General features: G+C 34.0%; 3 protein-coding genes across 5 annotated transcripts; 2 read left to right on the forward strand and 1 right to left on the reverse strand.

The window, feature by feature from the left end:
* Positions 1–35: 35 nt before the first annotated feature.
* Positions 36–1,406, reverse strand: LOC149741492 (nucleoside diphosphate kinase 7-like). Its single transcript, XM_089893642.1, has one exon. It carries the CDS (start codon positions 1,281–1,283, stop codon positions 117–119), a length of 1,167 nt encoding a protein of 388 aa, XP_089749768.1. The 5' UTR covers positions 1,284–1,406; the 3' UTR covers positions 36–116.
* Positions 1,407–1,993: 587 nt separating this feature from the next.
* On the forward strand, positions 1,994–7,716 carry LOC149741493 (protein canopy homolog 2-like). The gene is made up of 6 exons (XM_089893643.1): positions 1,994–2,160; positions 2,955–3,070; positions 3,414–3,523; positions 6,085–6,208; positions 6,605–6,701; positions 7,434–7,716. Exons 1-6 carry the CDS (start codon positions 2,079–2,081, stop codon positions 7,466–7,468), a joined length of 564 nt encoding a protein of 187 aa, XP_089749769.1. The 5' UTR covers positions 1,994–2,078; the 3' UTR covers positions 7,469–7,716.
* Positions 7,717–7,851: 135 nt separating this feature from the next.
* Positions 7,852–12,812, forward strand: LOC149741494 (kelch-like protein 2). Of its 3 annotated transcripts, XM_089893634.1 has the most exons (12): positions 7,852–8,666; positions 8,933–9,053; positions 9,104–9,257; positions 9,452–9,819; positions 9,879–9,981; positions 10,066–10,139; positions 10,192–10,393; positions 10,479–10,616; positions 10,677–10,727; positions 11,092–11,223; positions 11,601–11,751; positions 12,162–12,812. In XM_089893634.1, the coding sequence occupies exons 1-12, from the start codon at positions 8,536–8,538 to the stop codon at positions 12,280–12,282; spliced, it is 1,746 nt and encodes a 581-aa protein (XP_089749760.1). In that variant the 5' UTR covers positions 7,852–8,535; the 3' UTR covers positions 12,283–12,812. The 3 variants fall into 3 exon arrangements, with proteins under 3 accessions (XP_089749760.1, XP_089749761.1, XP_089749764.1); XM_089893635.1 differs by lacking the exon at positions 11,601–11,751; XM_089893638.1 differs by lacking the exon at positions 8,933–9,053 and having other exon boundaries at positions 8,525–8,666.
* Positions 12,813–14,406: the final 1,594 nt, after the last annotated feature.

Here is a 14,406-nt window from a genome sequence, read left to right on the forward strand (position 1 = left end):
CAACTACCTTTAATTTCACTGAACTTCATTAAGCATTAGTGGGATAGTATTTTATTCACTCAAAATAAAGTTCATATACAAGTTATTATTGATACAATGCATAAGAATAAATAAAGTTAGAGGATTCTGAAGAAATATTCGACTTCCAGTATGCCGTCTTCAGGTAGATCTGTGCAATGAACTGCATTTTGGATGGCATCTTTCCCGAACATTGCTCTGAGGGTCTTAGGACGTAAGTGTCTGCCGATTTCTGGGTCCGATGGCCCACACAGCTGTCTAAATTTTAATGGTACATCTTGGTCATTGCCAGAAATTTCTAGAACCACACAGGAACCATTACATAGCTCGTCAACCATGCTTTTGTATTCTGCCACAACGCCTTTGTAGATTTCATAAAACTCTTCAGCGTTTGCTTTCTGCACAGTTTGCATGCTAAGAGCAGTTATGTCAAATCCAGCATCCATAATTACACTGATAATGTCTCCTACCAAGCCTTCCTTTACAGCATGGGGCTTAATAACACAGCATGTTGAATTCTCATACTTTGCTGTCCCGACAAAGGCAGCACCGGAAGATGGGAAGAAAAATTCTAATTCTTTTGCTGCAGCTGTTGCATTGATTGAACCATGTGCTGTGTTTTTCAATTCATCTGTGCCAAACATTGCTCTTATACTTTTTGGGTTGGATGTTCTTGCCTCAGATGGGTCCGATGGTCCTAACATCTCTAACCATTTCTGTACCACACCAGATCCCACAATTTCCATGGCTATAACAGGTCCACTAGTGATGTATTCCAGTATGGAGTTAAAGTAAGGCTTCGATTGGTGTTCATCGTAAAATTTAACAGCATCTGCTCTTGTCATTTGAACCATTTGAGCTTTTGTGACCTTTATGTTTCTGTCGCGAAGACCGTTTAGTATTACACCTAACTTAGAGGTAGCATCGGGCTTAATCAAAGCGAACGTTTTTTCCTTTTTGCTGATAAGCTTGCTTTCAGTGAACTGGTCTCCAAAATCAACAAATGTCAACTGTCGAGAATAAATACTCACTTTACTACCAATATAGAGATCTTCAAGCCTTACAGATTCGAATTTTGTTCGGCTGAGAAATTTTCGACGGTTTTTGATGTCAAACATCTCAATACTGCTGTCTTTTGGGTAGTAGAGAAATTGGTACCTTCGAATAAGAGCTGCTTGCGGGTCATACCACTCAGCTATGAAGGAATATCTTTCATCTTGGGCAGATGACGGTTCAATGTACGCGTCGCTGTATCCAGGAAACATTTTACCAATTCGTAAGATCCCTAGTATGTTGTAGAGGTATCTTATTTACTCTGCAGTAAAAAATATATCGATAAACAACGCGTAAACATTCAAACTTCCAGCAACAGTTCCGTAAAAATTAAATTTCTAGTTTGCCGTTACTAATGGTAACATCATAAATACCATATAACTTATTCTTAAATTTATTTACGTTGGGGTGTAAACAACCAGCAAATGTTGTCTAGTAATTAGAAGTATTTAGATCGGTGCAATGATACTATAATTTAACGGAGTAAGTATGCTTAAACTTATTTTAAGTAAATTAAATACCTAATGTTTAAAAGTCAATAAATTCTTGTTACGCTTGAGTGCTACCAGCTGTGTTACGATCGCCACGCGTCCCAAACAAAATAAAAGAAGAACGGTTGTAGTTCGCTTATAATTTAATAAACTGAAACAGTGCTTCGCAACTACACCTTAGCCGTCGTAGCGCAATGCCAAGTCAATTAATAAGCGTGCAATTATTCTGTATGTGTAGATAATATATATTTGCGATTTTTTTGTGTCAGTGCTAATAATTTATATATATGTGTTAGTGTATCCGCATGTTATTTTGTATGCAAATATACTAAAAATATCCCAAAGAAATAATGTTTTGGATAAAAATGCGTGAATTTTGCCATCTTGTATGGGGAATAAGTTAACCTAAACCGTACAATACTTAATTGTTTGCTCTTGCATACATTTAACTCCTATTATTTTTATTAGTTCAACACATTCCAGTATTACTAATTTAGTCACTGAAAGTCTGAAACCATGAATGCAGTTTATCTTCTTTTACTAATTTCAATTATCCCATTGGTTGCCTGCAAGAAGGACCTTAATTTATATTGTGGAGGTATGTATTGTATGACTGAACATACATAGGTGGGGGTAAAACCTTCGGTTTCAAAAACATTGGACTATAAAAAGAAGTAATAAAAAAGAAGAAGGTACACTTTTTTCGCTAGGTGTCGGTAATTATTTAAATTAAAAATAAAGGGAAAACGAACAAAACAACGCTACAAAGTGTTAATAAGTGTAAAACAAATTAAATAAATAATACCTTTCTAAATACATAAAAAATCTTATGTGTATAAACCGTGAAACCAACTGCTCCCCATAGAATAGAGAAGCGAATTTTGTCATTGCCTCCTCGGAAAAGTGTACCTTACTTCTTTGTATAGTCCCATGTGTTTCAAAATGTTTCTTGGTCTCACTGATAATCGTTGTCTATTTATTGTTTAAAAAATCTCAGCAATCGTGTAAAAAATTAACTTTAAAAATGTGCTAAAACATGCCTCGGTAATAGTTTCACATGTAAAATTGGTTTATATATAATAATAGTTGTATAGTATTGAACGCATTGGCACAGCTACAAAATTAAACAAAAACTATAAACCGAAGGTACATTATTGGCCATAAGGTGTTTTGACTATTTTTTGTGTTTAAAAAACAAAAATGTATTATTAATTTTAGTATATTCTTAATTCTTTGATAATAAAAAAATTAAAAATGACCTCTGGATTTTGCATAAAGTGTCCTCTGGATTTTGCATAAAGTTACACATTTAACCATAAAACGCTGTGCTATATAATTAGTGGTAGTTCATGTTAAAGAGATCATGTTCCAATTAAAGTGATTGTGTTTCAGCATGTAAAGCAATCATGCATGAAGTAGATTACAGCATCCAACAGGTCGATCCAAACAAGAAGATTGATGTTGGAAGCTTTCGGGTTGATCCTAATGGAAAAACAAGAACAGTTCAAGTTAGTTGTTGTTTAATGCTAACTAAATATAATTCTAATTTTAGAAACAAAAAGGATGGTATAGTTATGTGGGTAACATATTTGTGTTAAAGAAATCAATTTATTTATAACTTGATTTTTTTAAGAATTTTTTTAAACAATTCTACTACTATACTTATGTAGCTTATGCATAGAATTTACAACAACGTATAAATTCATTTGTTGGAAAGGCAATCACTGCTAATTTATGTACTTGTAAATATTTACACGCACATATATAGGCATATTTTGTTTTATGTACATGTTTTGTTTTATATTTTAATAATGTTTTTTACATAAAAAAACTCTTTGGTTTTCCCCATAGAAATCATATGCACGGTCGGAGTCTCACCTCACTGGGCTGTTGGAACGAGTTTGCAGCGAAATTTCTGACAATTATGTTGAATCAAAAGACCCAGAAACTGGAACCAAAAGGTAATTGTTGATTTTATTAAAATATATTTTTTATGAGTTAATTAGGCTGTATCTTCATGCATGGTTGTGTATGAAAACTATTTCCTGTTATTTTAATGTAGGCTTGTTAACTGATATAGGCTTGCCATTTCCTGTTATTTTAATAAAGTCGCCAGCGCTTTCTATAGCCCCAGACGCCAAATACCTTTGAATACAACGGTAATATGCAAATGTGATTCACAGTTACAACACATAGGTCTAGTCATATTGTGTTCATTATCCTAACTAATCTGAAGAGCCACCTCTACTATAGCATGTGGCAATTTTGTGAGTATAAATGAGAATTCAAATTCAACCACTCAATCTTTAAGAGCCTATACCTACCTAAAATTATACATATATGTTATTTTGTATGCAAATATTATGAAAAAGTCGCAAAAGTACCAAATTATGTAAAAGTACAAATTTAGCTACTTAATCTTTAACATCTAAAATAATTGAATATATATATTTGTATTATACAGGCATATGTATATTCATTTAATGAATCAATATATATATATATATATATATATTAGGGATGTGCCGAGCCGAGCCCGAACTCAAAAGCTCGTGCCCGAGCGTCTCCTTCTTTGACGCTCGGCGCTCGGCTGAAAACTGGGCCGAGCGCCGAGCCTTTTGCTATAATGTTGCACGCGAGAGCGAAAAATATTAAAAATGAAAAAAGTGAAGCTACTAAGAGATAACGAGACTGGTCAGCGTAGCTTTCTCTTTAATTATTTTTCGTTCGTTGTGAATTTGCTCTCTCGCAAGTAACGAATCGCAACGTCAGCGAATTTGCCCGTATCGAATTACAGCAGGTGTCGAATTACACGAGCGCCCAATGTTTTCGTATCACATTTTAAATAAAAAGCCAAAAACTCTTAAACTTTTTTATAATGAAATAATATAAATTGCTGCAACCACGGTTTTGCAACCACAGGGTTTTGCAACCCCTAAGCCACCTTTACCGCAGACACGCACGCAGCCAGAAAGTGCTAAGACGCACACACACGCGTTGCATTCAATATAACATTCCTTCGCTTGGAATTGGAACAATTTTTCATTCAATTGTTACGTCACGTGTCCTATCGCAACGTAACTAATAATTATGACGTTTTATAATATAACAATCGGGAGGAATGTGCCCACTGCCCAAGTCGGGCAGCCAAACCAACCACGAGATCAAAACATCGTGTATCAGCGTCACATTTTTACACTCTGCGCCGGCGTATGAAATAAAGGAAGACGCATGCGGTAGCATACATTCCACACGTAACAAACAAAGCAATCGTTGTGAATTTATTCTCGTGAAAAATGACGTAATGAAACTCTGGTTCTCGTGCGGCGCCATCAAACGATGTTTTTTGGCTTCAGTCCAAGCTCGGCCGGAACGATACTTTGTAATATCATATTACAATTTATGTTGGTTCCAATTTACTGATAGCGTCGCTCCTCGCTCTTATATTTGCACCAATTAAAATTCACATAATCGCGATTTACCTGCATTAAACTAATCATCAGAAACAAAAATTATACACAAACTGCAGATCGTATGGAAGCGAATAAAACACGATTGTTTTCCAACAATCTCGTTTGTGATGTAACGATCGTAAAGGTTTATTCTGACGTAAATAATCGTTACATTATCCAAGATGAACATGCGTAGAAACTTGCTAGTTGTGCCACTGGCTGTAACAGTTATAAATAATTTTTTAATTAAATATTTTTTGTATGAATTTTACATTTTGCAACAGTAGGAATTATGAAAAGCGAGACGCGTCTTTAACCGCAAACCATGTGTTCTGTATTATTTTGATTAGCGGCGCTTTTCGGCTGAATAGGAACGCATTCTCGTACGCCTTTCTCCTTGATGACGTCATAGGTGCTCGGGCTCGGGCTCGTGCCGAGCTTTTCGTTGAAGCTCGGCGCTCGGCGAACCCGAGCTTTTTCAACTTCAGCACATCCCTAATATATATTTGTTATATTGTATTGTAGCGACGATGCTTATTGCTCTTTGTATATATTGGTAAATAAAAAGGGGCGTTTCGCACACACACGCACGCACGCACACAGGAATAAGCGCTACACACCTCCCCCCAAAAACAACTTAATTTTTTCGAGGCCGACCACGCTTTTTAAGGGTGGAATTGGTAAGGGTTGCGATAGGTCAACATTGGCTGGTTTAAGTCTGTCGATGGACACAGTTTGTGATTTGCCACCAATGTCTAAAACAAAACGCCGAGGTCACCAAAATGTAGCGACGATGCTTATTGCTCGTTGTATATATTGTAATGATTCAGTTTTGATTGCCTGCGAAACACGAAAGAGAACGGAAGAAGAAGGCAAATAAAAAGGGGCGTTTCGCACACACACGCACGCACACAGGAATGAGCGCTACAGTATGCTAATTAAATTTGATGACCCAAATCGGTAAATCGTAAACTATTTGTTTTTATAACTATAATAAAAACTAACTATAATAAAAACTAAATTATTATTTTACAAAAAAGCAAAACATGATTGAATCTCAAAACGTACAGGTTAAAGAGAATGGTCACTCATGATGGAAAGATGGCTTCCGATGTTGATTTTCAATCTTTGATGGAAGAATCAAAGACTCAGGATGCTCCTCCAGATGCAAAGAGCAACCGTGTTAAGTTCGCTGTAAGTTGAAAGTTATTTGGAACGAAATGAATCTATAGTAGGGTGGAGGAAAATGTGACACTTTGAGCACATAATATCTAATTATCGTAGCCGTGTTTTAAAGAATTACCAATTGTCTATTGAAGTCTTGAGGATATGGTTTTATAATTCTTTGAATATTCTCGGTTTACCATCAAAAGAACTGAGGAAATGGAATAAAAATGTGTCCCTTTCCCCCTCCCAGTACCCCCACTATATCTTAATTATCCTGTAGTAGGCCAACCAGGTCTTTTTATCACGGGTGTTATTTTGTACAGCATGCGCCCTCTAACGACTGTGCGTAACTTCTGAGAAATTTTGGATTTTTTTTTAATGTATGGCTGATAATTTATTTTTTTAAATACAAAAATGTTCCAGTGCGAAACAATCGTTGAAGATTTTGAAGATGAAATTCTTCATCATTTTAAGAACGCTCACACTGATGGAGATGTAAAGATTTGCACTGAATTAGCAGGTTTGTAATGACACCTTGCTATATTTGATTCATATTATGTATCATAAAAGCTACATTTTATATTTTTACTGTTTTTTTTACCTTTTTTTTTACATTTTATATTTTTACTGTATTTGTTTACTATTTTTACTGTTAATTTAATAAAGTTTGTATAAAATTATGTCAATATAATCAGGAATCAGCCATATCTGCTTTTGAATATTTGTTCGTATTGGAACTAAAATTTAAGTCTTATTGAAATGCTAAAAATATTATTATAAGTTAACTTGCCCAAGTAACTTTGCTTGGCACCATGGCACAGTAGTTTGCTCACATGCATGTAACCCTGGGGTTATGGTTTCAAGGCTCATCGCTGCTACCGTTGTCAGTGTATGTGTCCTTGGGCAAGACACTTCACTGTAATTGCTCCAACTCAATGATGGGTAACGGGTTGTATATGTTGTCAACTATACAGTAATACTAATTAATAGTCCAAACATTTACATACATGGTAACTCCATAAATGGATAGAAGATGTAAAATAAAACCATGGTGTTAAAACAACTGGTTTCTTTCACACAGGATTAAAGGTATACCCATTCAATATTCATTTATTCATACTGGGTCTTTATTAAACTTTAGTTTATAAAATATGTCATAGAACCATAGCCTCGAATTTGTATCTAACACATCTATCATATTATTTATGTCACAATCAGCATAGTGATATAACCATGGACCCATTTTTTACAGAATTTTGTGAAGAAACTGCAAAAGATGAATTATGATGAGGTCTTGTTGGCCTAATCAGACTTAGTAAATAAATCCACAGTTACACACACTACTTCTAAAATGTGTTTCTTGTCGTTCATTCCTTTTTATAACCCTTCCGGACATTTTTACTTGGTTACAGTAAAAGCGAAACATTTCGTACTTAAACATTTTCTACTGTATTGCTTAATTTATTATAACCAAAAATTGTTATAGATTTTGTTGTTTGGTTTAAATTCAAAATAAAGTTCTAATTGTTTACAAATTGTCATTACTATATTATTTTTTAAAATCGTTGAACAGAAATGAAAATATCCCTTTCAGTTTGTCAGTATAAAGATTTTCTGAAATTGGAATTTGAAAACAATCACCCGCAATGTTTCATATTTCAATGTGGTGACTAAGCGAGCACAAGGTGTGTAAAACACAACTTACATTGTCACTATTATAAAGATGGATATTTTCCAGCTACACCAGAAAAAAATTTTGCTCAAGGATTTCAAAAACCTTATTATTTCCTAAATGTTATACATGTTATGGAGTGCACATTGTCGAAAGTCGTTTTGGATCACTGGTGGAAGCACTGAGTTAAACATATGGGCTGTACATATAAATTATATGTACAGCTCAGTGGTTAGAAGTTAGAATGTAAATAAACATACACACAATAAAGCACCACTTTGTTTGGAGTTGGCAAACACGCTACACAATGGTTACCATAGGTGACGCCTAGGTTGACAGTTTTTGTAAAGGTCCAACACTTTCATACGCCAGTGAAATCTATTTCAGAAATATATTTAGTGAAATCTATCATGAAATCTATTTCAGAGCTCTGCATTAATTACTCTTGTTTTAGGTAGCTAGTAACAAATTAGGTGGAAATTAGTGATGGATAGGTTAAGCGTAGATAATTATTAGGATTAATACACATTGCATATGCTAGATTCTTTAATTTGGTACACATTTTTACCTAGTGTTGTTTTGTGTCAGGTAATATATATTTTATGATTTTACTCTGTTAAATTAACATTATACCAATGTAGAACGGCTATAAAAATACTTTTTCAAGCTTAGTAGCCATATTATGTCTTCTGATTATGATGACACTGATTCGAATGGGGAGTCTGACTTTGAGGATGATGATCGTTCTGATGAATCATTTAAAGTGATGAAGTCCGATGAGTACATAGGAGCAATGTTGGAGCAACTTAACAGGTTATTTTGAATACTTGTTTTTTCATAAACGAGTAATTAAATATACATAGGCCAACCCAAAAAGTAATTTTAATACACATGATTATTATCACTGATTTTAAATTCAATGTAGTTTATAATTTCATTAACAAAACCAGACTTGTATTAAAAAAAGACTCGTAGTGTAATTAGTGGTTAAAAGAGTAATTAATAATTACATTTACAATGGCACTAAACTATGTTATTCTAGAAGTTGTCATGTGGTATATTCTATTGTTTTTTTAAAGCCAAAGAAATGACAATATCTATTGTGACTTTACAATTTGTGTTGGTAAAAAAGAATATCCTGTTCACCAAGCTCTTCTTGCAACTAGAAGTGAATATTTTAAAACTATGTTCAACTCAAAGGTGAGCGCACATATAAACTTTGTTTCTGTTAATAAGTTTGTATGATACAGATGAAGGAAGGTCTTGATAAACGAGTTGAAATCAAAGAAATATCAAACCAATGCATGGAAAGGATATTGGATTTCTTATACACTGGGAAGATGAAATTTTCATTGCAAACAGTTGAAGAAACAATTCGTTGTGCTGCTCTTATGCAATTATATGGTTTGTGTTTAGTGTTAAAGGTTCAATACTGATCAAAAGTTCACAATTCCTATGCATCGACCAAAATCCCTACTGATACAGTCTCTATTTCCAAACCTCAGTACTTTTATTATTTTGTCAAATTTGAATTGACATCTTTGAATATTCTTATAATTATTTTAATCTAAATAAAATTGATTCAAACATTTTAACAGACCTGTTGCAGCACTCATCTGAATTTGTGGAAACAGTTTTCACAATTGAAAACTGTTTACATTTTCATCAGTTGGCTAAGTTGCACTCTATGCATTATCTGGTTAGAAAAGCCAACCAATATGTGGTGCGCCATTATGAAATAGTTTCTCAACAAGAGAGTTGGAAAGTGTTAGGTGTAGAAGATGTGGAAACTCTGGTTTCATCTGAGGATTTAATTGTGAAGTCAGAACAAGTTGTATATGAAAGTATAATTGGTTGGGTGAAACATGACATTCAAACAAGGAGACAATATTTTCCAACTTTGTTCAAACATGTTCGATTACGAAGTCTTTCTGTAAATTATGTTACAGAGGTTATCAAGAAAGAGGTAAAGATTATTTTTAACTTCAAGATTAACTGTAAGAATTATCTGACATTGTGCTTCAGGAACTTCTTTATGAGTCTACGGAATGCACAAAAGTTGTCTTGAAACATTTCGTTGAAATATCAACATCAATCCCAAACGTACATAGAAAAGGGTATTTTCCAGGTAATTGGCTCTTTATTATTTTTCTTAAACAAGAATTATTTTTTTGAAATCAATGTAAAGTTACAGCAGTTATTAATTTTTTAGATATGAAAATCAACTTTGTATCACAAAGTCATTCTGGAAACTTTTATTTGAATAAGCAAGTTAAAGTAAAACAGGTGACAACAACAATGTTATTTTACAAGATAATATTCATGTTTTATCATACAGAGAAAGATAAACACAAAGAAAATCTCTGCAGCTACTGTTCACAACCGCAAAGTGTATTTATGTATATTGACAAAAGATAAATATGGTAACGATGAGTATAAAGTTGTGTGCTATGATGGGGACACCTGGGAAGTATTAACAACAATATCATCCAGTTCGCAAATTCAGCATATGGTGGTTTGTGAATCTAGACATTTTCAAGGTAAGTTTATCCACACATTATACAGTATCAACATTTACATATTAGAGTTTGACAATGACTGTTTTTTAAATTAATTTAATTGCAGGTAAAAACCGGGAATGTTTGTTTTTCTTTGAAAAACAAGGCAAAATTCGGATATTTGATTTTAAATCAGAGCAACTCATTTATAAGAACAGCAGCCCCATTTGTTTCCGCATTGGAGCTTCGGTCATCACCAGTGGCCGTAAGTCTTTAAAATTATATTAAAAATTAATTACATACAAATTATTTTACCGTTTTGCAGGTCTCATATTATTACTAGGAGGCTTGCTACCCGGGGATAACTATTTATCAGGTTGGGGAGGTCTTTTGAATGAATTTTCAACTAAAATTTTGTGTTTATTTGTTAAGTGTACCTAATACAACAAGTTTTTAGTGAATGGTAGTAATAACCCACTGTAGCAGAATGCCAGTTAGCTTGTGTAGTGGCAACTAACTGTTTGTTCTTATGATTACTTAACAGCTACATATCATATTTCTTGGTTGTAATTACTTGGTACCCACCATGTATTTCATTGTTAGCTGGAGGGCAGGGTTTTACGATTTACTCTGGTTATATAGGCTAGTGTTCGTAGAGAATAAAGTTATTGCCAGTTGGTTTGAATTGAATTACATTTCAAACAAAGAAGCGACATTTAATGAAAAATATCTGTTCATAGTTTGCAGTTTTGTTGATATCTATGACAATGATGCTAAAGATCCTGAAAAACCATGGAAGAAAGGAAAAATCATGAATGTTGCAAGAAAGGACTTTGCAGTAGTGGATTTTAACAATCGCATCTATTGCTTCGGTAATGTTTGAATAAATGTCAATTATTTATGGCCGCATGAAATGGCAACTTAAAAGGCTATATGTTGTTTTATTTTAAACACCTCATGCTCAATCATGAGTTATCATGTATAGATGGGTGAGGAAAGATGAGACAACTTTTTATTCTAATTTACTGTCCCATTTAATTGGTAGTAAACAAAGAACATTCAAAGAATTATAAAACTGTTTCCCCACAACTCCTATGGGCAGTTTTTAATTGTTTAAAATACGATCAGGATATTCAGATATTATGTGCTAAAGGTGTCCCGTATTCTCCCACCCTAAATATATTACTCCGAGGGTGTTTGTTTGGTTCTCAAACCATTTACTTTATTACTAACAATTATACTGGCACAGGCGGACTTGATTCACACAACATTGCAATACTCAACAGTGAATACATGAACACTGCTGATGGAGTGTGGACAATGTTAACAAACAAAATTCCACTTCCATTACGTGATGCTACTGCCTGTTGTGTGGGTGACCACATTGCAGTGTATGACAGGTGTACATTTTTTTCATTAAAAAAGACATTTTTTTGTATAGTAGGTGGGATAGTCGGGTCACCGTTAGCACATAATATCCAAATATGCTAATCGTGTTTTAAACACTTAACAACGGTCTATGGGAGTCGTAAGGATACAATTTTATAATTGTTTGAATGTTCTTAGTATACTAAATAAGACGAGAAAATAGAATAAAAAGGTGTCCCATCTTCCCCCACTACTTACTATATTAACAACTGCTACTGCATATATTAATAAGTCTGTGCGATGGTTTAACTTTAGATTTTTTTTAATGTTAAAACAGCATGGTTTATAAAAACATAATCATACTATAATTGAGCTTACTTTATAAACATTCTTGCTATTGCATAACAACCCTTTTATTATTACATATGTGTTTAATATTTAGCTGGAGCAAAGGAAGGATACGAACAATGAATGTTCACACTGAAGAATGGGAGATGTGGACAGAGAATGAAGACGAGAATATGCTTCTACAAGGCAAAGGATTTCTGTTTACTTCAAGTTGAATCAATGAAGAATTTAATTGGAACAATTATTATTATTGTTTTCGGGTAACAACAACGCTTTTTAATTAACACTCTTCCCCCCACTTCTATAGCATGTTTTAATAATAGCCTGTTTTTATAACTGTTGTTCTGCTGTTAATTCCCTTTCTTGTTTAAATAATATGATCTTCCTTATCGTTTCTAGGAGATAAAGAAAAATTATATATTTTATTTTATGTTTTGCGCTTTATCACATAGGCTACGTCCGCAATGGTAATTGAACCAAGTTTTTATACTCATTAGTTTAAGTAGCAGATGTTTAACCTGTTAATTTATGTATTTTTTCAACTACAAGGTTTTAATGGAGGTTGACATTAATGTGTTTTTATATAATAGGTTCGGTCACAGTAACTTACTTGTTTAAACCTCGTTTTAAAGCTCCCAAGACAAAGAATATTTGTACCTGATTTTAAAGTGTTTGTAATATGTACATAGAATTGTGAATTCATAATAATCAATCCGTTAAATAAATTCCTTTATTATTCAAAGCACAGTTGAGTACTAATTCATGGTGTCATATCATAGTACAACAAATCTATGGTATTAACTCCAAAAATATTTTGACTTTTAAAATATCAAAGAATTTGTGCCGAAGCGTCAAATTCCCCATCATAGTGTAAAGACGTAGACGTGACATGAACGTGACATAAATGTGACATAAACGTGACATAAATGTGACATAAACGTGACAGACGTGACATAAACGTGACATAAATGTGACATAGACGTGACAGACGTGAGATAAATGTGACAGACGTGACATAAACGTGACATAGACGTGACATGAACGTGACATAAATGTGACATAGACGTGACAGGCGTGACATGAACGTGACATAAATGTGACATAGACGTGACAGGCGTGACATAAACGTGACATAAATGTGACATAAACGTGACATAAACGTGACATAAATGTGACAGACGTGACATGAACGTGACATAGACGTGACATAAATGTGACATAAACGTGACATAAACGTGACATAAATGTGACAAAGACGTTACATAAACGTGACAGACGTGACATAAATGTGACATAAACGTGACAGACGTGACATAAACGTGACATAAACGTGACATAAATGTGACATAAACGTGACAGACGTGACATAAACGTGACATAAATGTGACATACGTGACATGAACGTGACATAGACGAGACATAAATGTGACATAGACGTGACATAGACGTTACATAAACGTGACAGACGTGACATAAACGTGACATAAATGTGACATACGTGACATGAACGTGACATAGACGTGACATAAATGTGACATAGACGTGACATAAACGTGACATAAATGTGACATACGTGACATAAACGTGACAGACGTGACATAAACGTGACATAAACGTGACATAGACGTGACATAAATGTGACATAAACGTGACATAAACGTGACATAAATGTGACATAAACGTGACATGAACGTGACAAAGACGTTACATAAACGTGACAGACGTGACATAAATGTGACATAAACGTGACATAAATGTGACAGACGTGACATAAACGTGACATAAACGTGACATAAATGTGACATACGTGACATGAACGTGACATAGACGTGACATAAATGTGACATAGACGTGACATAAACGTGACATAAATGTGACATAAACGTGACAGACGTGACATAAACGTGACATAAACGTGACATAAACGTGACATAAATGTGACATAAACGTGACATAAATGTGACATAAACGTGACATAAACGTGACATAAACGTGACATAAACGTGACATAAATGTGACATAGACGTGACATAAACGTGACATAAATGTGACATAAACGTGACAGACGTGACATAAACGTGACATAAACGTGACATAAACGTGACATAAATGTGACATAAACGTGACAGACGTGACATAAACGTGACATAAACGTGACATAAATGTGACATAAACGTGACAGACGTGACATAAACGTGACATAAATGTGACATACGTGACATGAACGTGACATAGACGTGACATAAATGTGACATAGACGTGACATAGACGTTACATAAACGTGACATAGACGTGACATAAATGTGACATAGACGTGACATAGACGTTACATAAACGTG

Source organism: Ciona robusta, chromosome 1 (genome assembly GCF_009617815.1).
Source record: "Ciona robusta chromosome 1, ASM961781v2".
NCBI lineage: Eukaryota > Metazoa > Chordata > Ascidiacea > Phlebobranchia > Cionidae > Ciona > Ciona robusta.